The 25,278-nt window shown below is 35.3% G+C and overlaps 1 protein-coding gene across 1 annotated transcript in view; it reads left to right on the top strand.

The window, feature by feature from the left end:
- Window positions 1-1,164: 1,164 nt before the first annotated feature.
- The window catches only part of ASPH (aspartate beta-hydroxylase), a 182,423-nt gene continuing 158,309 nt past the window's right edge, over window positions 1,165-25,278 (top strand). The window contains 3 exon segments of the mRNA NM_001375359.1: window positions 1,165-1,282; window positions 7,530-7,679; window positions 10,729-10,797. Of these exon segments, the coding sequence (NP_001362288.1) occupies window positions 1,273-1,282; window positions 7,530-7,679; window positions 10,729-10,797 (229 nt within the window). The 5' untranslated portion in view covers window positions 1,165-1,272.

Raw genomic sequence — 25,278 nt, 5'->3', positions numbered from 1 at the left:
TGACTTCAGCAAGACAGATCTTTGCAGAAAGAAAAGGGGAGTGGGAAATGGCTCTTGGTCGGAAGACCCCTAAGATACTTGTCGGTTTTGTTCAGTTGTTCTCGATGCCACTCTGTTCCAGATCAGATACTGGGACCATAGGTTGCTAACTCCTCTTCAGAACATTTAAATGTTTAATTTGCATGTGAACATTGATTTGACTGAAAAAATGTAAACACTCATAATAAACAATTTTGGAAGGCTGTTGCCTTGCTCTGGATATCATTTGTGCTAAGTTAATTTAATACACTAATCAAAGCTCTGATGAATTCTGTGAACTGCTAATCTTGAATCAGTGAATAAATGGTAGTAGCATTGAGCTGGTTTTATTTCCCAGAAGGGACAATTTGGAGGTGGGGTTTGAAGGGAAGTGGAAATTATCAGAATACAGTTGCACACTCTCTTTCCAGTAGCTTCTCTGAGGTCCTGTTTCCTAGAGCATTGCTGTCATGCCAAAGGGTTCCTTCTTTCCCTCTTCCCTCCCTCCCAACCCACCTTTCTTCTCCTCCTTTCTCTCCCTCCATGCTTTCATTCTCAGCTCCCTCTCCCTCCTTCTCTAGTGAAACTTTTTTCTTTTTTTTTTTTTTCCTTTACTTTTGCTGTTGGAAGAATTAAACTTGGGATGGTAATGACTGTGAATCAGAATTCTACAGCATTAATTAATTTCTTAACTATTTAGTGTTCTGTTGCATTCAAACAAAATAAGTCATGGTTTTTTTCATGTAAGCATCTGCTAGGAGTCTGAAGGGCCAGATCAGTCTGGTCCTGAGCACGGGCCACGTGTTTTGGCAAGACTCGACTTTTCAGTTTTGAATGACTTGGTCCTTGAGCTGAAACCTTTGAAGACTGATTCCAAGGACATAAAACTGGCCACACAATTTTGTCCCATTTCCTTTTATCCAGCATGCTTCATTTTTGTAGGGTTTGGAATTGGGAGATGGGACCAACTGAGAAAAGAATCCCCTAAGTGGGGGAGAAAGGCTGTTGCATTGTTGGGAGTGCGTTTCAGCCCGAGTGATTAGCAGTGTTTGGCCATGAGGAAGAGGCCTCTAAAAATAACTGGTGAGCAGAGTTTGCAGTCAGGTCCAATTTCAGTTCTAGAGGCCTTACCCGTGGAGCAGTTGGCCAGTCTCAAGCTCTAGTAGGGAAGGGTGTTCGGCGTGCCTGATACCTGCCCGTAGCACTCTGATTTTTGTCTTCCATATATATTATTCATGGACTGAAGAAACCAAAATGGCTGAAGGTAAAGGCACATTGTTACTGTTTGGGTGAACGGTGGTTTAAGATCTAGCTGGCATTTGTAGCTTTATTTTCAGTTGTGTACTCTTAAAATATTTTTGGCTAAGGGCTTCCACATTTTCTATTTTGAACTACTGGAGACATCAACTTTTTGTGGTAGTTTAATTTTTCATGGAGTAATCAGTCTTTCATCTGAATATGTTTCGGTGTCTTAGCTTAGAATATCTTTTATGTCGTACTCTCGGAGACCACATTTTACAAACTTCAGAAAAATGTACAGGTGGTCTTCCTTGGTCTCATAATTACAGTGAGTTTAAAGAAGGATGTGTGTTCAGATTTCACGTAAAATTATATGAAATTTAAGGCCTGTGGGAGTCAAGATCTTATATTAGTGAGCACACTTAATTGGTTTAAGCGAAGCTTGACTCAGGCTTTACCATATGTGGAAACTGACCTAATTTCTGTAAAGCAGGAGATAAAATGGAAAGTAAAGACACTAGGATTTTATTTTGGTTTTTAAACTGAATTACCAGCTTCAAGTGTTCTTTAACAATGTGTTGAATTTACATTTTTGTGTATGTTTGTTTTTGCTTTATTTTGTAAGTTAAGTATGTCTTTCCATTTAACTGAAAGTAAGCTACATTAGCTCATTATGTTTTTGTTTTGTTTTTCAATTTGATTTGGGCTTTTATTTATATATTTTTATTTGTTACATTAGGTAACCCTGGCAGAGTGGTAAAAACCACCACAGCTCTGCTGCGGCCTATGTGTTCACAAACAAAATACCATCTCCAGATTTCTATAGTCTTCCCGTCCTGCTCATTATGTTGAAATTTCAATTAAGAAAAAGAAAAAAGACATGTTAAGACATATTCCAACTCTCAGCTGCCTAAGTAGACACCGGAAGGAGTCTGTTTATAGAGAATATGAGTATCTCTAGTTTGCCCATCATTTTGAGTAAATGGTTAGAATGGGTCTCATCACTTGACTATTCTGATAAAGTGCCTCATGTAGCCATTATGAAGAATATGAGATATGGATCTTTATTTCTTTTACAAGATGTTTCTCCTCTTTTCTGAGGATTACATAATCCACATAGTGAAGTAAAATAGCTGGTACTTCTGACCTATTGTTGACAGTGCTTGACTCCCAAATGGTGACGTTTTGTAACTGAAAATCAGATTCGTGAGTTGCTTGACAGATTTTGTGTTTTTTAAAAATTTTAAATGTGTGGGGTTTATATATAAATTTAAAATCCCAGCACAATGCTATGCAAAACTCATATATATGGTTAATTTATAATTCAGTTTGCTGTAACCCAGTTAAGTCAGGTGCTGGGGGTATATCTTCTATGTCCTTTTTCCTCAACCAGTAAATAAAATGACCTGTTGGCCCTAGCCCACATTTTGTAGAGAGACATATTGCATTGCTCACTGTGGTAATCTTCTGTGTTGGGTAGTATGTAAAAATGGTTTTCTTATTTGGAGGTCATTATTTTTGATGGGTCTGCATGGAAAAAAAGTGAATCACATAGTTCTTGCCATATTCTTAACCCCCATTAAAAAAAATCTTAACTAATTCTGGGACTAGAGGTCAAATGAGTCAGAAGATGAAATGAAGACTCTTAGATTTATTCTGATCTTAAAATACAAGATTAACAGCTAGACATTCTTCCAGAATATCTTTGGAACAAAGTGCTGATTTCAGGTTGCTTAGAGTGTTTTAAACTCTCTTGAAGTGTTTATCTTACTGTGCTTTCTTTCTTTTTTTTTTTTTTTTAAATTAACTGGACAGAAAATAATCTGCCCATTGGGACTAGGTACCATATTTACAAAGTGACATATCAAGGAAGTATTACTTGGTGTCAATTCAAAAGTTCCCCTAACAGTCATGTCTTGGGAAATATTTTCTTTCTATAATTTACTGTTTTGTTCCATTATGGAATTAGAAAATATTAACAGTAATAAGATTAATGATGCTAGAGTAACAATTTATTTGACATTAGATAGGATAGATAAGATATTGCTAGTAATTTCATATTCTAAGTAACATTGATCCCTTTTTTGACATTCATCTTTTAAAGTGGTAAATCTGTTTGATAAATAATACTGTAAATGAAAAATCTTGATTTCTTATATGTTAAAAAAATATTTCTTATATGTTTTTGCATACTTGAACAGTTTTAAATAATATATTAATGCCAGATTCATTCTGAATGCCATCATTTCCTTGTACTTAAGATTATTTTAAAGACAATTTGAGGTTTGCCTATAAGCATCAATCATAAATCACCCCTGCCACTTAGGTTTTTTTTTTAAGATTTTATTTATTTATTCATGAGAGACACAGAAAGAGAGAGAGAGAGAGAGAGGCAGAGACACAGGCAGAAGGAGAAGCAGGCACCATGCAGGGAACCTGATATGGGACTCGATCTCGGGACTTCAGGATCACACCCTGGGCCGAAGGCAGGCTCTAAACGGCTGAGCCACCCAGGGATCCCCTGCCATTTAGTTTTTCTCAAATTCTTCATCTGCCTTTGCTGCTGGTTTTCATACCTCCCACAGACCTTCCTTTTAGCAGCACTTTGTTGCTTGAACTCAGGTGAGGTTGTCTTTCAAGTTTATTATTTAGTTTTGTGCAGTAAGTTTGGAAACTTGATCAGAGTTGTTGGATCATGACTAAAACAAATGTAAGTCAGTCGATTCTAAAAAAAGGTATGTTCTTTACTCTGTTTCACTCCCCCTTTCTTCATCCCTTATCTCTGCCATGGTGCGTGCATTTGTGTGATTAAAAAAAAAACCTTTTTGCACTTTTTACTTGTATTTGGTGTTGCAGGTCAGTGACTTAGTATTTGCTGAATTAACTTGGATAAATGAAGTCTCTGCTTTTGAGAATCTAAGAAAGTTTCCTTCTCTGTTTCTGCTTAAAGAAAGATATGGAGATAGAATTAAAGTTTGAATTCAAATAATTATTTTGGTTCATTAGCTATTTCATTACAAGCTCATTTTAAATTATGAACCCAGATGCCTGGGTGGCTCAGTGGTTGAGTGGCTGCCTTCAGCACAGGGTGTGATTGCAGGGTCCCAGAATTGAGTCCCACATTGGGCTCCCTACGAGGAACTTGCTTCTCCCTCTGCCTGTGTCTCTGCATCTCTCTCTGTGTGTCTCATGAATAAATAAATAAAATGTATAAACATAAATAAATAAATCCATATTTGGAGGTAAATGGATATTCCAGAAGGCATTTTCCTTATTATAATCAGTACACTGTGTAACCGTTTTGTATGCATATATTTGTATGCTATATAGAAATCAGGGTTGTTTTTTTTTTTTAATATTTATGTATTTGATGGAAAGAGAGAGAAGGGGTGAGTACGAGTAAGAGGGCAGTGGAGGGAGAGGGAGAGAATCTCAAGGAGACTCCATGCTGAGTGCAGAGCCCTATGCTAGAGCCAAAATTCCTGAGCCAAAATCAGGAATTGGAAGTTTATTTTTTTTTAAGATTTTATTTATTTATTCATTCATGAGAAAGAGAGAGAGAGAGAGAGAGAGAGAGTGGGAGGGAGGTAGAGACACAGGCAGAGGGAGAAAACAGGCTCCATGAAGGAAGCCTGACGTGGGACTTGATCCCGGGACTCCAGGATCATGCCCTGGGCCGAAGGCAGCGCTAAAGCGCTGAGCCCCCTGGGCTGCCCAGGAGTTGGATGTTTAATTGACTATGCCCCCCAGGCACCCCAGAAATAAAGATTTTTTTTAAATACAGCATTGAAAAATGTCTTCATGTGCACAGAAGTTTTAATAAAGTAAAATACAACATTGCAGTGAATCTGTGGTACTCCTGTCTACTCTTTTTTTATTTTTTAAAATTTTAATGATACTCTATATTGTTCTTATAATATTTATGCTTAAGACACACAAAAGTATGGGAAATCATCATTTTCCCCCATCAGCATTGCTGAAGTTTTCATCTAGTCTCGCTGCCCCATGACTGTGTTCAGATAATGAAACCGTAAAGCCTGTTTTAATTGAATTTAACATGTAATGTTACAATCTATGCCTTGTAAGAATTTTTTTAATGTAAACATTTGATTTTATGTAGCCAGCTTTTAGGAGATTTTTATTTATTTTTTATTTTATTTATTTTTTGGAGATTTTTAATACTTTTTATACTATATTAGAAGCAGATTAGATAGTCATGTGTTATTTGGTAAATATTCTTTTGTGAATTCACCCTATAACTATAAATCTGGCCCTTTTTGATAGGCCTATTAATATTTAAAGAACATTAGAAAAGGAAGTTGACTTTTTCATTAAGAATGAAATTTGTCTTGGGATCCCTGGGCGGCGCAGCGGCTTGGCGCCTGCCTTTGGCCCAGGGCGCAATCCTGGAGACCCGGGATCGAATCCCACGTCGGGCTCCCGGTGCATGGAGCCTGCTTCTCCCTCTGCCTATGTCTCTGCCTCTCTCTCTCTCTGTGACTATCATAAATTAAAAAAAAAAAAAAAAAAAAAGAATGAAATTTGTCTTATATAGTCATGATTTTACATACTTAAATATGGATATATAGATAAAAAATGTATGTACTTGAATGTGTACACACACACACACACACACACACTCTTGCTTTCATACCAATTTAGTTTTTATGGCCCCTTTTGAAAAGTTGATCTAGTGGTTGTTTAAAAAAAAAAAAAGTGTATCTTTTTAGTAAGACTTTCATTTCCTTTTTTTTTTCCCCAGAAGATTTGGCTGTATATCCTTGATTTGAGCCACTGGATACTACCACCAGTATTCTATAATGAGAGTTAGATTTAGGGGTGAGAAAGCAGGTTCTAGATTAGAGCTAGTGAGCTTTTTTAAAGGCATGTAATTTGGCCCACTCACATGGATCTAGGAACTCAGGACCATAGAAGTTAGGGTTAATGCTCCTAGCTCTACCCAACTTGTGCTGGGGAGTTGGAGTAAATCATTTAATGTTTTTTCTATAAAACAGGGATGATTGTTCCTGTCCTTAACCCCCAGTGGTTCTGAACCAGTCACTACCTTGGAGAGGACACTGGGAAAAGTTTGGGGATACTTTTGTTTGTCATAATTGGGGAGCTGCTTACCTTTGGGACCCGAGTAACCAGGGATGCCAGTTGCCCTGCAGGGTGAGGCACAGTTACACAGGATAAGGAATTGTTCTTTATAGGCATTCAGAAACAACCTCTTGAGATACACTGGCCAGACCTGTGTGAGAATCACATGCAGCCGTGCACATGGAAGCACTTTGAACTACAGGACACGTGCTCAACAAAGAGAAGACCGTGTCCTGCTATACTACCCGGTTGATAAACTTTTCCTTTTCTCAGAGGTTATTTGGGAATAATACCTATCCTTTTAATAATATTTATTATGTTCCTTTTCAAGAGAAATTTGAATACTGTGGTCCTTTCTTTTAAGGGCAGTGTTGACTTTCCATTAGTATCACTTGACTATCATTATTTTTATTTACTTTTGGCTGTAAGAAGACTATTTCCAGGAGAATAGCAAATGTGATAAATGACACTCAGTGGACCACAGTATACAGAGCTGTTTCCTGTATTGAGACCGATTGTGAATGATGAGCCTTTTCCTGTCTCCTGCCTCCTCAGGCCCTGGTGGATCTTGTAAAGGAGGGGGGCTGATTGTTGTACTGTTTTGTTTCTCTTCTTCCCTGGCCTCTATTTCCTATAAATAGTTTCTTTCCTTCTTGTGTCTCTCTCTCTGGCTAAGAATATGGAGTCATTTTGTGGGGAGATATTTCTCTGGCCATTAACCGGCTTTTTAATTTCTGGAGACAAATGGGTCAGAGAAAAGGTTGTGACATTTCTATGTGACTTCATTAAGTTGTTGATATTCACTGAACTTTGGAAGAGGTTATATGTAGGTGATTTGGATAAAGAACTTGGAAGGTTATAGATTACATATACATGTTATATCAACCTTCATTTTTAAAAAAATTGTTAGCCAATGAGTAGTTTATTTTTCTCATTACTTCTAAGTCAGAGTTTTATATATGTGGTGTTGAGTCTAAGCAGAATCTTTTTTGTTTCAATTTTTTTTTAATGCAGCATCTTTTGAGAACTTGAGTGAAAACTATTTTTGAAATGATTTACCATTGTAAGTACTTTCAAATTACTGGAGAAATAATTCAGCAAAAAGAGGTGTTCAGTTACATAGTGAACTTGTTTACATAATGACATTGTTCACCTGTTTTATTTTTAAACAGAGACAAAGCATGGAGGACACAAAAATGGGAGGAAAGGAGGACTTTCTGGAAGTTCATTTTTCACATGGTTTATGGTCATTGCATTACTGGGAGTCTGGACATCAGTAGCTGTCGTCTGGTTTGATCTTGTTGATTATGAAGAAGTTTTAGGTAAGAATTTTGGTATCGTTTCTTAGGTGAATTTGTAAGCATGAAGGACATTCTTTAGTAATCTTAAGATTTATTATTTTGGGGGTACTCTTAATTTCTGTAGACTTTCAGTTCTCAATAGGGTAGGAACAAAAGAGAATGTTATTAGGGTTACCTGGGAGTAGTGGCTTTTCAACTTCTTCAAACATAATCTGTAGTAAAAATTTTTAAAATAGGCTTTATATTGTATATATATTACACAGAAAAGTTTTATCAAATAGTACTTAACTCTTAGTTAATGCAGTACTGTATAATTTCTATTCCATCTTGTTATGTTATGAATTTTAAACATTTATCAGCCACTGAATTTATTTCAGGACCCAGTTTGTAAGACCCTTCCTTAGAGAGCATTTTGAAGGACAACCCTTCATCTTTGTTGGACTCAATCAGTGTTTGTGTGTGTGTTTGTATATGTGTGTATTGGTGTTGGTCTAGGGTGTGTGTGTGTGTGTGTGTGTGTGTGTGTAGGTGTTGGGATAAGGGTGAGTATCTGTGTCTATATGCTGGAATAGGGATGTGTCTATGTGTGTAGGTGATGCTATGAAGGTGTGTGTGTGTGTGCGCGTGTAGGTATAGGTGCTATCTGTATGCTGTTGGGGAGTTTGCCATGTTATTTCCGGTAGTTGTCTTCCTTTCTCCTTATTTTTCCTTTTCTCTCCCCATAATCATTGCTGTTTTTCATGACTTTTTACATTAATGATTCTTTACCATTTTGGGAGTCACACTTCAAAGTCACAAAGTCTTTTTTTAAATTGAGATAAAATTTATATTACATAAAATTCAATATTGATAAATATGTGAAATGTGTAGTTCGCTGGTTTTTAATATAATTCTCATTATCTAATTCAGAATATTTCCATCACCCTCTCTTCCCCTCTCCTGGCAAACACTAATATATTTTCTGTGTCTGTGATTTTCTTACTCTTGACATTTCATATAAATGGAATCATACAATATGTGGCCTTTTTGCATTTAACATACCGTTTTCAGGGTTCAGTACTTTATTTTATAGCTGAAAGTATCCCACTGTATGGGTATATATCACGTTTTGCTTATTCATTCATCAGTGATGGACCTTTGGGTTCCTTCCACTTTTTGGCTGTTATGAATACCTGGTCTTCCTCTTTAATAATCCAGGGAAAAGTGTGGACCCTGAAAAAAAAAAATGCATGCTCCTCTATATGTACCATGTTGCACAGAAAACTGCCTCCCTCCCATAAAGCCTTCATTATGTATTCTATTTTATGTACTTCTGCCATAGATGTTAGATTATAGTCATCTTGTGGCGGGGGTGGGAGGCAATACACACTTACGGATAACCTACCTTTTGTTGAAACTTTTCATTATTACTTAAAGAGAGTGTCTCTGGATATAGTGATAGAGTAATAGAGGAACAATTTTAGTTTGGAGACAAACTTCTGAGTAGATTGGGTGCTTTTGTTGACTTACAGTGATATGTTGCCAGGGAACATCTGTTAAACAAAAGAAGAGATTTAAAATATTTGTACATTTAAGGGCAAGTAACAATTTTTGTGTTTTTACATGCATGCAGCCAAAGCAAAGGACTTCCGTTATAACTTATCGGAGGTACTTCAAGGTAGGCTATTAGAGATGCATTTTAAGTCGACTTGTGTTAGTCTCTAAAACCTCATCGTTATTCTGTCAATTTAATTATCCCCTCCCTGCATCAGAGAAAATAGGTGGTAGGACCAATTCCCCCCTTAACGTTTGTCAGAAAGTATGGTGTTTTGTCATTTTAACGTTACTTGAGCTGTGTGCTGTAGACCGCCTCGACCTGCTGATCAGCACTTTTTATTTACATTTTCTTAGCAGTAGAAATGATAACTTTCTTATCTTTCTGTTTTATTATTGTTTTTGTTTTTATTTTAAATGTGTGCTTCTAAACCAAACTTCCACATAGCTAGTTCACTGTTTTCCTAAGTAGAACAAGGGCTTTGGGAGGGTAAAAATTGATCACAGCCACTCTACTCCAAAAGTTTTGCCTGCCCTTCTGCAATGTTTTGACTTACTTTTTATTAAAGAGATGGTAACAGTGCTGCAGACTGGTTTTTTAGTATCATTGCCATATTTGTGGATGCTATTTAAAATATTGCTGTACAGTATGTCTCCTCACAGCCATTATCCAATGCTGAATTCTAAATGACGTTGACTTTAGAATGTTTTTTAGGGAACTGAATGTATTTAACTTATGTTTGGCATGCTAAACATAGCAGTGCTCCTTAGATGATAGAGCCTTAGATACATTTTACTCTGTTTGAAGAGGAAAGGTTCTGGTAGTACAACCTCTCAAGTGGCCTGTTCCAAGTTTTGGTTTTTTTCTTGATAGTAGAGGCCAGTGCTAGGTAAATTTGAAGTGGGATAACTAAGCTTCCCTTTGTAATTTCAGAAAGCCAGTTTTACATACTGTTTTTCTGGAAGTATTTCCAGAAGTCCTTTTTTTTTTAGGTTGATTCATGATGTTTTTCTTATGAATCATTATTGTAAAATATAAAATCAATTGCCTTCTTATTTTTAGTACTTGACATTAGTTATTTATATTTAGTCTTTGAGGCTTGGTGGGTATTCTTTATTTTGAATATTGATGGTGTGAAGAACTTTCATACTGTGGAAACATTACTTTTTATGTAACTGTTAGAAATCAATTATGTTTTTTTATATATATTGAAATGTTTACCTAAACTATTTTTAGCAACATAATAAAAAAATTCATCTGAAATGATTAAATCAGGGGATTATTAAAACTTTAAGGAAAATATTACCTCAGTTATATGCCTTAGATTCTAAGGTAGACATTTTCTGAATCTATCTGTGAATTGTCTGTCATTTTAGGTAAGATCTTCACTTACCTACTACTTTCCAGGATTCAGAGAGCAAAGAATTGCATTGATTGGTAATATTTATGGCTGATGGTCAGGACTGTAGTAGTGGTAATACCTTATAAAACTTGCTCTCCCTTTTCTTCCTATACATCTTTTCCTCCCTTTTGCAGGAAAACTAGGAGTCTATGATGCTGATGGTGATGGAGATTTTGATGTGGATGATGCCAAAGTTTTACTAGGCAAGTAGATATTTTTTTGTTGTTGTTAGTGGTGGTAAAATGCTAGAAACAAAATAATACCTTTGCCTTGACAATATCTTTGTCCAGTGATACACATTTTATGGAAGATATTTTCCCACTTCAATTATATATTTCATTCTCACTGAAATGTTAATGGCTTAATTGTTTTTCCAAGTACTTATATTTCAATGTACTTTTATAAATGAATAAGCATATAGCTCTTGCACATATATTTTCAATAAGTATAATTTAATGTCTGTGTTCAGATTTAGAGCAGTTCCTATTCTCAACTTAATATTTGAACATAGAGATAATGTACTAGCCTGTTTTCAAGTGTTGTAATTATAGCCACTATTTAGCATCAGTTGATATAATTCACTTCCATTTGAAAATGTAAGTTTCTAAAGACTTTAATTAGTCCATTTTGAAATAAAATTGTGGTAGCAAACATTTTTTAAAAATATTCTATGCATATTTTAAAGGTAATATTAAAATATGAACCAGTAGTTTTTGGTTGGGTTTCTTTATTTTGGACATCTTGAGCCCTTCTCTTTGTACCACCAGAATTACCTGTCTTTATCTTTGAGATATTTCTTGTAATATATAAATATGTGATATTCCCTCATTTGTTTTAAAATGCTGCCTTCCTAGAAAGGATGATGCTAATTTTCATATACAAATTTTATGTAATCTGGCCTGGTGAGATGTGTGTTTCTGCTTATTAGAGAGCAACACTTTGCTTTACTATATACTGCTGTTACATGTATTAAAATTTTGTATATTAAAGTATTTAGAGAAATAAATATATCATGATAATGTATACTATGCTTACTAGATTAAGGGTGCAAAGAAATTCATCTTAGACACACAATTTTGTGTTTATTTTACGGATATAAAAAAAATGGGAGGGTATCACATCTATAACCAACAGAACAGTTTTAGGTAGATTAATTTTAACCTCCTTATAAAACAGGAAGTTCTACATATGAAAAAAGGGGTTTAGTTGTGATTAAATGTATTTTGCTTCTTAATTTTGACCTTAGCTTATGTTTTCTTATTACATCTCAGTGAAAATTATGTTTGCTACTTAACAGTGGAAGCTTGCTATCAACTTTTTTTCCTATCTTAACCTTAATGGAATTTTCTGAGTAATTTTGTCATTATATATCTAAATTTTTCTATGAACATAGTAAATCCTCAAGACTATAATCCTAGACATGCAAAAGAAGTAAAATATATAGAATTTAACCTCTCAGAATGATGCTAATTTGCTTGCCTATAAATGGTTTATTACTCCATTGTATTACTTTACTTTAAATGCTGGATTCTGAATAGTGAAGCTTTTTCATGTTAAAGATAACTTCATGTGGGCTATGTTTCCTCATTTTTAGAAATAATATTACTTCTCATTTATATTTTGTTGGGTTTTTTTTGGCTTAAAGTCAGCTATGTGGTCTATCAAGAAATATCAACTGTTAAAAATTAAAATGTTATTTCTTCCATAGAACACTAATTTCTATATCAAACAACATTAATAACTTGATTTTTAGTAGAGTTTCTTTCCTGTAAGGTTATTAAGCAACCATTAAGAGGTTAATTAATTGTAACTTAGAACATTGCCATTTGCAGTAGACACGTATTTGATATGGGCAAATCATAACTTGTTCCTTTTATAAGAATTATATATTTGGAGGTAGAACCAAATTTGGTGAATCCCAGAGTTCATTTTGATAATTTGACTATTAAATGCACAAAGGCTAAAATAAACAATTTTATCATATAAAGGTAGTAATTCACAGCTTGTGGCTTCATAGCTGAAACAAAGGGTGAACTGTCAGACTCACTTATGTCTTCTTTTTTTTTTTTTTTAAGATTTTACTTATTTATTCTAAAGACAGAGAGAGAGAGAGAGAGAGAGAGGCAGAGGGAGAAGCAGGCTTCCTGCAGGGAGCCCGATGTGGGGACTTGATCTTGGATCCTGGGATCATGCCCTGAGCCAAAGCAGGCACTCAATCACTGAGCCATCCAGGTGTCCCTCACTTATGTCTTCTGACCATATTTCTATAGTGATTGAATTCTCTGCAGGAAATACAAGCTTGACTGGAATTGAATTTTTTAAAAAGCTTCTTTTTAAAGATTTTTATTTATTTATTTATTTGAGAGAGAGAGAAAAAGCATAAATAGGAGAAAGGGCAGAGGGAGAAGCAGACTCCCTGCTGAGCAGGGAGCTTAACAAGGAGCTCCATATGAGGATTTTGAGATCATGACCTGAACTAAGGCAGCCGCTTAACTGACTGAGACACCCAGGCACCCCTGGATTTGAATTTTATGACTAAAGTTCTTTTTTTATTTTGGGAGGTTATTGCAGTTTAGTTGTGCTTCTGTTACGGGCAGGTGGTTGCAAAGGGAGAGCCTAGTGAAGTGTCTAGGGGTACAGAGATGTTAATGGGTTCTGTATGTTCAGGGAGAGGCTGTGGGGGAGCAAATACAGTGAGCGTGTACCCAAAAAGGGTACATTCTTTTGGAGAGGCAGCTCAGGGGTAAGGGCTTTGGATTAAGGCACTGGGAAACCAAAGGGCAGATGCAGGTAGGAAGCTAGAGATTAGGGGAGAGTTTGTAGTAACAGTTGAAATATGCTGAGCTTTCATAGGTTTGGCATTTCTTTCATAAGTGTTTCTTTCTACATTCTTAAATTTGCATATATCTAATCTTATCAGTTTGAGGAAGTGTTCGCATTCATATTTACATTTGACATCTTAAGATTTGGTTTTTCCTGTGAAATATAAAGGGAGGATGAAATATGTGTGAGTAAATCAAGATGTTCTGAACAGCCATCATTAATTTCATTTCATTGTTTCTGGCTGTGGCCCTTATGATTTACTTTGAAAATATGCTAAGCCTTTTCCTTTTCTAACAAAGGTTTGTTTGTTTCTTTCTTTTCTTTCTTTTCTTTTTTTTTTTTTTTTTTTTTGAGATTTTATTTATTCATGAGAGACACACAGAGAGAGAGGCAAAGACACAGGCAGAGGGAGAAGCAAGCTCCCTGAGGGGAGCCCTATGCAGGACCTGATCCCAGGATCCTGGAATCACGCCCTGAGCCAAAGGCAGATTCCCAACCACTGAGCCACCCTGGTGCCCCTGCTAAAGCCTTTTATAGTTGACATAGCTTCCTACTTTTGTGGCCAAATTTTTAAAAATAAATTACCTTTGATACTGGTTTGGATTATTGAAAACTGCATTGCTAGAAATTGGATTCTCTGAAAACTTGTTTCCCAAAAAAATCAACAGGAAAATGGTCCAAGGACCAATTGCTAAGAGTAACATCATTTTAGAGTAATGCCACCTAAGGATTACATGATTGTCCTTTTCCGTGACTAGCACCTAGCTGGCACCATATGAGGTATGGCTGGAGAACAAAAGGGAAGCCAGTCAACAATTCCTAGAGCCTTGATAAACATTTGTAGACTAGACAGATGCATAAGTGACCTAGATCTTGTCCACTCAGAGGTGCTCACACCCTGCCCTTGGTTCAGGCTTGCGCTTAGAGGCTAAGGAATTGTACACCCAGAATATTTCCTTTTTCTCTTTGGAGTAGTACTTTTGTCTTAAGAACCAAAGGAAGGTTGCATAGTTGGGTCAGTAGTTTGCTCAGGTCCTTTTCCACATTTGTTAAATACTTCAGCTTGTCATACTGAAGGATAGCAAAGTTTTATATTTTGTAGTTGATACTTTGAAGTACTAACATTTGAAAATGGAGAGAAGTAAAGGTTCATTATAAATATACATAGCTATAGTGTTTCAAGGCAAGAATAAGAAACAATGTTATTCCTACAGAGATTTCAGTGGAAATACAGATCTCCTCTGTTCCTAGCATTTGTCAACTATGAAATTCAGTGAAAATATATTCTAGTTGTGTCAAAAAGTAATTTAAATACCAGAAATACCAACTTGTTTTCTCTCCGTGACCCCCATACACAAACAATGATACAATGTAGGTCTATGCACTAAAATGGGGAAAATACACTGTCTACTTTAATATTTATACTAGGTGTCTTATTGTTGTACCTTATCTGTTGTACCTAACCAGCATCTTGATTGCTGGCGGTTATGTTACATGGAGAAATGTGTACTTGCCAAGGTCTAAGCTACTGAATAAGGTGGTTATAGTATGAAAAGCTCAAAAGTCATGAATGTTCACATTTCTTACAGCCAGAGCTTTCTACCCTGTTTTTTTCTTTTTCAGAATTACGGGTTTGTTTTATAGAGCATGGCAATATTGGTGGATTTTGATATTTACTGGCTTGTGCGATGTTTCTTACCCAAAGCCAGTTCTTCACAGGAAAAAAAATAATAAAACCAATATATTCTTTGCTTTCTTTCCATCATGATGTCCTGTTTTGGAAGTAATACTTAAAAAACAACAGGAATCAGGGGGTCTTTACAATAGAAGCTCATTTCTTGGGCTTATGGGAAGAGGACTTTAAATATTCCGGTTGCAAATGACTGACTAGGGCCTTGATCAAATTTAATATTGGTAAACAGAATGAATATTATTAATAGCTGGCTCTTTTTATTGGTCAGAATTATAGGACCATGAGTAAGTAGGCAGAGCACTGTAAAGCTCACATTTTATAGTGTGAAAATTTGATTTTCTGATATTATTTGAATAAATTTCTATCCATCTGTGGTTGCTATAAACAGTAATCTTGCTAGTCATATTAATTCCAGAGTTTCTTAAGTAAACTCTAGGCCCAAAGGGGAAAGTGTGAGGAAATGAACCTTTTTATTTTCTTCAATGAATATTTATTGCTATATGTGAATGCTTGTTGTATAATCAACTCTCGATAATATCTGGTTGGTAAATCAGCAAAATGTGGAGGCTGTTGGAAGGATCTTTTTACCCACATACTACTTTTGTTCGCTTCACATTGACATTAATCAGTTGATTTTGGCTAATACAATTTTGTGTATGGGGCTCTAGATTCTCTAATGAGAGAAAGGCAAACCTGGTCAGGGGCTGGTAGAAATGGCAAGGATTGGTCAAATTGTGCCTTTCCTTTGGTACATATGATTGAGAGTTGATTGTAAGGTGTGCATCGTAATCAGTTTCTTTATTTTCCAAAGTATCTTTTCTGTAAACTTCTGTGACCATGATGCACATCCTTTTTGAGATCACTCTTCGTCCACTTCTTTTTTCCACCTAACTGCTCTCCTTATTTTCTCTTTCTCTCTTCCTTTATTCTTATGTAGGCCTGACCAAAGATGGCAGTAATGAAAATATTGATTCTCTTGAGGAAGTCCTTAATATTTTAGCAGAGGAAAGTTCAGATTGGTTTTATGGTTTCCTCTCATTTCTCTATGATATAATGACTCCTTTTGAAATGCTAGAAGAAGAAGAAGAAGAAAGCGAAACTGCAGATGGTGTTGATGGTACGTCACAGAATGAAGGGGTTCAGGGCAAGACTTGTGTCATTTTGGATTTACATAACCAGTAACTTTGATTCAGGGACTGAAGTCATTGGCTTATGAAAACCCGAAGCAGTGTCCTGTTTCTTTCTTTCCTTTGCTCAGCCAGGGCTTAACGTGCAGTGGAGCAGCTGTGATCAAACAGTATAAGGCAACCATGTGATCTTTCTCCCCAATACAGCTTCTAACTAGTCCCTGCTCCGCTCCCCCACTTCTAGTGAAGAAAGTGGCATTCCTCATTTTTGTGTAGTCCTTTACAAAGTGCATTGAGAATGATGTTTTTGGTGGTATAATTGGTTTCTGTATCGTTTTGTTTCAACTTATGTATTCACTGAACTAAATTTAGAAACTTCAGAGCAGATTGTTTTGTGATTAACCCTTGATGCTTGTCTTTCTAACACTATTAATTGAGATGATTATAATGGACTTGATTATAAAAATGTCTCTAGCATGATTCATAAATTAAATGACTGTTGATCTTTTAACATGACTGGTGTGTAAGGTGATGATGGTTCTTTAACAAGCTGATATTTTTTTATTGTAATTTGTTTAGGTTAACTGATTTGTCAGATAGGTTAATACAAATTTCAGTGTAAAATTCTGTATTAATGGTGCTTTTAAAATAATTTGAAAATAATCCCATGTTTTTTGCCTTAGGGTAGTGAAATTACTGTATTCAGATAGTAGTGTGTCTGAATATTTCTGTATGAAAGCAAAATTTATTTTTAATTTTATTTCCAAATACACATCCAGAGAAAGTAATTTGTATTTTTTTTAAGCAGGCATATTACACAGGAGGGAAAATGTGAATATGTATCTTAAATAATGTTGTACATATTAAAATTATTCATCCTAAATAAGTCTTTTTCCATTTTTTTCCTGTATTTCCTTATTAACTGGCCATCACCTTTGGCTTAGATAGAATACGATTTTTTAGATTTGTAAATTAAACTTACAAAAGTGGTCATTCCTTTCATGAGAATTTTTTTTTTCTATTAGAAGACCTTAAAAATGTTTTTGAATCAATTCATTTAAAATGAGTTTGCTTCAGTAATAGCAAAAGGAATTGCATTAGCTGTATATAACATGCATTCATAAAATGAGATTTCATCTGTTGCCTTACCTCTGGAAAGCCATCAGGACCTCTGGTTTCTGTTACCCTTTTAGGGAGTGGTGTTTCATGTTTTTAAACCCCTTTGAGCTTCTATTAAACTTAACTTGGCTTTGATTTCTCATAGAGCTTAAAATTGAATATGTTTCTATTTTTGAGCATTTTATTTAACTGTAGTAATTTCTCCTTTTCAAATACTCATTCCTTGTCTTTTCATTTGTAACCAAATTGCTTTCAGTGAGTGTTTAAATCACCCATTTTTTTCAGAGGGGAACACTACAAATTTAGTTTCTCTGTTGGAAATCAAGATCCTAGGCTTTTCACATATTTATAAGTATGTATTGTAACTCAGCCATAGCCAGAGAGTAAAAGTATCAAATCAGAACACTGGAAACACTAGATAGACTTGCCCCCTTTACTCACCCCTTACATGTGTCAGAAGAAACTGTGCAACTTGCAAATCTTAAAAAGCATTATTTAAAGCTGCTTTCGCATATGGCTGCACATGTACATTGGACAGTGATCTCCTAAAGCTTACATGGCTGTTAAAACTCTAGTTTGTTTTTCCCTCATTATTCAGGGAATATATTTCATCCTGTTAATGTTTCTGACAGTGAAAAGCTTCTGATTTTGAAATGTTAATATCCTGAAACACAGGAGTATGATTTTAATAATGTTCTTTTTGAAAGTTTATACAATCTTTGTCCATAATTCATTGTGTCTTCCACTTTGAGTTTGAGTACTGTGAAATACCAATGTTCATTAGGTTTAAATTAAAAACAATCTTAGGCCTCACAATGAAATACACGTAGCTGCTTGTCTGAGATGTATTTTTTAAAGCAGTCTTAGTTTTCTGTGCTTCCTTACTACTAACTCTAGAAGATGTGCGATCAGTTTGAAAAGTAAATTAATTAAATTTGTGTGTTAAAATGTTTGTAATCATTACATGGTTTTTTGTCATGATCATGATACTAATACATGTTTTAGGTACAGAAATTAATTATGCTTTATTTTTGTAAGTGAAAAGTAAGGAAGTGAGATAGTTTTCTATTTTGTACCCCCTCTAGTCAGCCCTTTTGAAAAGTCTCTAATGATGGTTAAAGGGAGCTGGTGAACCCCTGACTTCTGTGACTTCCTTCAACTTGTGGCTAAGGCTTGTTTAGTGAGAAAAAAATAAAGTTGTTTGCAAAACTAATGTAGAGTATTTTGAAGCTCATCAAAATTATTTTGCATAAATTTTATTATAATTTTTAATTTTTAATCTAAAGATTTAGTGCATAATTTTCTGTTTCATACTATAAATATGCTCCTAGCTTTATGTCTTTTAAGCTTATTAAAAAGGCAAAATTGTATTCTGTACATTTGAATATTTATTTGTAGTTATGGAATTTTAAGTTGTATCTTATTTACTCTGCTTTTCTAATTTCAAACAACTAGAAGAACTTTGCAGAATGTGCTTGGAATACAGGTGTAGTCTTGTCTCCTAGCTGCCCTGCTTGTTTCTGTAGATGCACTGCCATGTGTCCAGTTGGGGACTCTGAAGTTTGGTTCAAAAAACAAGGAAGTGGCATTCTGAGGATTTCTTTTCTGCACTGTAGCTTCTTTCAGCCCTGATTTTCTCTGGAACGTGAGTGGTGGGGTGTTATGTTAGTTCGAGAGCCATCTTCTGGGTGTTGGTCTTATTAAATCCCTGGGGCCTAACTGCCAATGTGCTGCCTGGGAGAATCACATAGATGCCTCAGGTGTAATGGAATGCTGGGTGACCCTGCCATTTCATCTTGCACTTGATTCTTTCTTCTAGGAGTTACCTACCTGTCTCATAGAGCTGTATCCAGACATGTAAGAAAACTTTTCTGCTTGAATTCTGGTTTGTTTTTATTTACAGTTGGCTAGACTGAATAAAATGTTTTCTGTGCACCCTGATAAAGCTGTGGAGAATTCTCAATAACAGCTCTAAGGATAGATAATTTATTATTAATTTGATCGATCACTTGGTAGATAATACCTTTTGGTGCTTGATATCATCATCCTTTCTAAATAAGATCCTGCTGTATGAAATAAGTAGTTTTCTGTGATTTGGGCTGTGGAATTTTCTTTGATTACAATGCATATTTGGTGCATTTTCGTGAAATTCACCGACTCAGACTTAATAATTGCAAGTTAATTGATAGAATTTTATGCTAAATTCTCTGCTTCTGATATTGATATTTGTATAACCAAGTAAAAATGGGAATAGATATTTTAACTAGACTGTGAGTTCCTTGAAGTTAGGAACCAGGTCTCAGTCTTCTTTTGAATCCCTCTTCAAAACTGAACCTAACATAAGATATTTATTAAATATTTTCTGGGGGCATTAGTCTTGATAAGTGAAAGCCTCAGGAGTTACCCATCGTATGATAAAACAGTAAGGTTTGTTTTTTTTGTTTTTTTTTTTTTAAACCAGCTTAAATAAGTGAAAAAAATATTGGACTTTTTTTTTTCCCCAAGAAAAATGACATGTGGAATTTCATATGGTAAACTGACCTGTGCTATCTGAGTTCTTGCAGTGAGCTTTCCTGTATCTCTTACGTTCATATTTTAATCTGCTTCTTCATGCAAACTTCCAGTCTCTGGATGCAATCCCTTCCTGAATTGAGTCATTATGTTCTCTTGTGTTCTAATCTCTCCTTTCCCACTCATCACAGAACACTGGAAGGTTTGTAGCTTTCTTTTTTCAATAATGTCTGTGATAATATTGTTACACCATCTATTTAAAAACAAAAAGGAAATTGGTATAGTGTGCTGGCATGCATTTTAGCCAAACTAGACATCCATTCTAGAGCAACAGTCTGCCTAGCTCTGAGAACTGCCTTTCCCCTTCCCCCTAGTCTGTAGTCAGTGTTGAAATAAGTTGTGATGTTTCAGTATGGGAAAGAGGAAGATGAGACACTGAAGCTCAAGGTGACTCACAGGTCTCACCAGGGAGTGACAGAAGAGACCAGAGTACAAAGTGACACCCAGCCTACCAAGCCTATGGCCAACTCTCTGAAAACCTGTAGTAGCTACTTGGGTTTCTGTAATGGAGCCAGTCTTCTAAAATTATGTCTGTTACATGTGGTGGAACCACAGGTCTAACCATTGGCTTAATGATTCAGCATTTTAATTTGATACAGAGCATTTCATCTTGAAAATGTGTGGGATAGTGACTCTGAGGCAGTTGCCAAAATAACATTAATTACTTTCAGGCAACTCTTGTTCTAAGGGAAGGACATAAGGCCTAGTTTTTTAAAATGTCTGTTAAAAAATTCTCAGTTAACAGCTATTAACAGTTATCACCTTAAAAACCATCGGAGTAACCATAATGGCAAATGGAAATAAAGCACATGGTGATTACTTATTCTTTGCCATTCTCTTTGGCTGCAGCCACTTCCTGATGCTTTTTTGATGACTACCTTCAGTTGGAATGTATTCTATCAACAAAAACAACTTTCCTCCTAGTGAAGTTACAGGGAATACCAAAATGCTTCCTTTTCAGGCTCTGATTGATACAATTTTTTACATGCCACTTGGAAACTATTTTTAAGGAGTTATATTGTCATGGATTTTATTGTTTGATAAAATTGTCCTCCCTCTGCTGTTATTTTGCTCCTGGGCATTGGATGTGGTAGTAGAGAGAGTAAAGGAGAAAAATAGGGTATGCTAGTTGATTTTTGACACTAAAGGGAGTCCACATCAACCATAGTTACAAGTAAGAACTTAATTCTGTCCATAATTCAAGATTATATAAAAGCAAAGTCTTCCGTACTTGCCTTGTGTTTTTCTCTGGGGCCACTTCTTTGACGTCCCCAAAGTCTTTTTGTTTTGTTTTGTTTTTCTCTTTATATGCTGCCACTAGTCCTGGATCACCACTAACTCCTTCTCCACCACTGGGCTTCACATCGTTTATGTAAAAAGATCTATTCTAAATTCACCTGAACTGAGCCTATATGTAAGGTGCTCACTGCTGTGACAAAGTGATTCTTTTAGTAGGTATTCAGAACCTTATCCGTGCTCTTCCATCTTCTAGGGTCATTTTATTCTTCTGGAAAATGATTTTGCTTTCTGCTTTACCAAGGCAGTTGTCTTTGGCTTTGGTTTCATTGTCTTTGTCCCTCTACACTTTATAGCATTTCTTTTTTCTCAGAATTTCTTCGTCATTTCCTCTCATTGATCATTTTTGCAGGTGTTGCATCTTCTGGTTTCCAAAATTAAGTCTTTACCCACATATCCCCCTGCATCTTCTGCCCTCATGATCATTTCTCCCCTCTTATTGGCTCTGTACCTGTTTCCTGCAGGCATGCCTTTGTTTCCTCTAGCCATCAAATATGCAGACAGTGAAATCTTGCAAACCCTTATTTCTCTCTACCCACTGGGAACCTTGGGAAATTCCACATCTGATTAGTTTTCTCCGAAGAAGAAGGCAGTCAGGGGGCCCCCCACACACACCCTGGGTTTTTGATCACCTTTTCCTCACCTCTGTTTTCTCATTGTAATGTGACCACCTCTGTTATTGTAAAGCTGTAATCTGAAGAACCTTATGGGATATTTAATAACTAACATAATTCAGTAAAGTTCTCATCCTACACCGTTGCTCCTGCCTGCCTTCCTAAAGCTGCACTTTTGATTGGAAGAACACTGCGTTTTCTTGACTCTCCTCTCATTTCTTGTAATGTAGGGCCTCTGTTGACTTCTTCTTTTCTTGGTGTTGTGCTTTTTCTCCTGTCTAAACCCTTCCTTTTGAGACTGCACGTGACCAGTGTTGTTTAAATTATTAGCTTAGTCTTTATCATGTCAAAAATATTGAAAAATTATTGACTCTATTCTTTAAGTTCAGAAAAGGTAGCTAAAGTTGGAATTAGTACAGAGCATTACACATTGTATCACTCTATGGATTTATGCCTGAACTGGGAAACTTTTTAAAAAGCACTCATTATTTTCTCCTGTTTCACTAAGCTAATCTAATATTTTATTTATTTATTTATTTATTTATTTATTTATTTATTTATCTATCTATCTATCTATCTATCTATCTATTTATTTAAAAGATTTTATTTATTCATGAGAGACAGAGATAGAGAGGCAGAGACATAGGCAGAAGAGGAAGCAGGCTCCACGCAGGGATCCTCCTGTGGGACTTGATCCCGAATCCCGGGATCATGCCCTGAGTCAAAGATAGACACTCAACCGCTGAAGCCACCCAGGTGTCCCTCTAATGTTTTATTAATAGCAAAAGTTAACTCTAGGCTTTTCATCAATATAGCTCTTTTGACTCCATCCTAACAGTGACATTTGGTGGTTGGGTACTCTGATTCTTAACCACTCTGCTTTTTACCAGGAAAATCTGGGCATGCGTTGAGAGCATATGCATGAATTAGGAAAGGGACATGAACAGCATTAAACATGCATTTTAATGTTTTATGCTAATTTCTTTTGCACACTGGATAATGCTCATGTATTTAAAAGTTGGTATTACAAGAATAAGTTTGATATTTTATTCTGAAATAAACTTTAGTGGGGAGTGGTCCAAGATGGCATTTGGTATTATAAGGTGACATGCTGTTTTTAATAGAATTTGGGGAAGATTCAGGTTTTATCTGTGAAAAATAAGTTGTCACTCATAAACACTAGTTATGATTCTGTATGTATATAAGAAATTGGACAGTTATAGATAGCTATATGAAACAGTTAATTCACATTTCTTTTTCAAATGTAGCTAGTAGTAAGACATGCACTAATACTTTTTTTCCAGGATAATGATATTTTGTTTTTCTTAACTGAAGTATAGTTGACACACAATATTACATTAGTTTCACATACAACATAGTATTTCAACAACTCTACATGTTATGCCATGCTTGTGACAAGTATAGCTACCATCTGATGATAGCTACCATCTGATGATACTGGTATTTCAACCAAAGTATATCGCCATTCTCAAATGGACTGTCTCATTTGACAGAAACAAATCATGATGGATAAAGGAAGGAATTTAGGAATGGAGGATGATTTGAACAATATAACAGAATAGGAGTGAAAACATCTCATACTGAAAGTGGGGGTGTGATTAGGGTTTTGAGAAACACGGAGTAGGTCCTGCTTGGGGGATTTCTTTTACAACCATAGCCAATTGCTGCTGTGACAGATGGTGCATGGTGCTGCCCCCACAGGAGGTTACCAGTAATCACCACACCTCCCACTCTTAGAGCCTAGGAAGTGGGTTGGCAACTTGGAATGCCACCTTGGAAAGTTTGCTGATACAGGAGTATAAAATAGCATTTGTGTGATCAGGAGATAGAACTGAGAGCATTGGTTGACTGGGATGTCAAATACAGCTTGGTTAGAATGAGAGTGTACTGAGAGGAATAGGGTATTGACATTAGTTGGAGGTGAACCCATTATCAGAACTTTTATTTGCCAAGACAAGAAACAGAAAGCCATTGCAACATTTTTAGATGAAGAGTAAAAAATTTAACATATACCTATATGACTGTAATAATATCTGTATTTGCTTGTATAATTTTTTTTATGCAGAAAGTTTGAAACTATGGAGGAAAAAAACAATGGTTTTTCAAACCATAGAGATTAAAAGTCTATCAAAATATGCTATACTTTTTTGGATGGAAATGATGATTGAGCAGGGGAGTGAAGTCTCCTGGTCTTTTCTTGTGTGATGCTTGTAATTGATTATCTGTGTCGAGCAGAGGGCCACTGGCTACAGCTGAGAGGGAAATGTGATTTCAATGGTAATTAGGTTTTTCTAAAGCCCACAGTTCTTTCAAGTCTATGGCAAGTCATGAAGTTGACTGAATCTTAGGCTGATTACAATGCATTTTTTTATTATAGTGAAAGTAAAGTTTCAAAATGACGTACAAATGATAATATTTATGTGTTGAAGGAGTGTGTTTTTTAAATGATGAGTTTAATGTAATTTGTTTAATAGAGACATTGATTTTAACTATAGATATTTATTTTATTATTTTTTAAAATATTTATGTGTTGAAGGAGTGTGTTTTTTAAATGGTGAGTTTAATGTAATTTGTTTAATAGAGGCATTGATTTTAACTATAGATATTTATTTTATTATTTTTTAAAAGTTACTTCATTTTTAATTCCCTTAATATTTTCTGTTTATAACCTGTTTTCATCTTGTAAATACCAACAGAAGGACCTGGTGGGGTAGCCAAGAGAAAAACTAAGGCTAAAGGTATTTTTTGTTTATCAAATTAGCCTTGAGTGAATCAAATTTAATGCTTGAAAATGCATGACATTTTCTAGATATGTTAATGCAGCTACTAATGCTAAACATTGCTTTTTGATTTGGGTTGCATCTTTGGCCAATAGTAGTTTTATCAAGACATCATTAAAGAATTTTTTGCCACAAACCTATAATTTTAAATATTTTCCTTTTTTATGGTATCAAAACTTTTGTAACAGTCTTTAAATTAAAAACATAGAGTGATATCATAATATTGTTATACTACATCTAAACTTACATCCAAACTTGCTATTATTGTCTAACCTAAACCTTTCTTAGTTTGAACTTTTTAATTACTATTGGAAAAAAAAAAAAAAGATGAATTCTTTACTGATTGATTTCATTTTTTCCAAAGCTCTGATGACACTCACTCACTCTTAGAGCATAATAAAAGCCAGAGTAAGCACACTTAGAGTTTTCAGTGAAGTGAAAAATTTAGATTTATAATCTGGAGTACTGCATTTCATTGGTACAGAATTTGCTGTGTTTTGGTATTTTAATTCTTTAAAAATTGCTGTACCTGTCAACCATTATTTGTAGGCTAACAGCTTATTATTACAGCTTTAGTTTTGTTTTTTTGTGTTTTGTTTTTTTTTTATTTATGATAGTCATACAGAGAGAGAGAGAGAGA

Source organism: Canis lupus, chromosome 29, assembly GCF_011100685.1.
Source record: "Canis lupus familiaris isolate Mischka breed German Shepherd chromosome 29, alternate assembly UU_Cfam_GSD_1.0, whole genome shotgun sequence".
NCBI classification, from domain to species: Eukaryota; Metazoa; Chordata; class Mammalia; order Carnivora; family Canidae; genus Canis; species Canis lupus.
The sequence above is the reverse complement of the archived record's forward strand: the minus strand, read 5'-3'. Positions and strand labels throughout refer to the sequence as shown.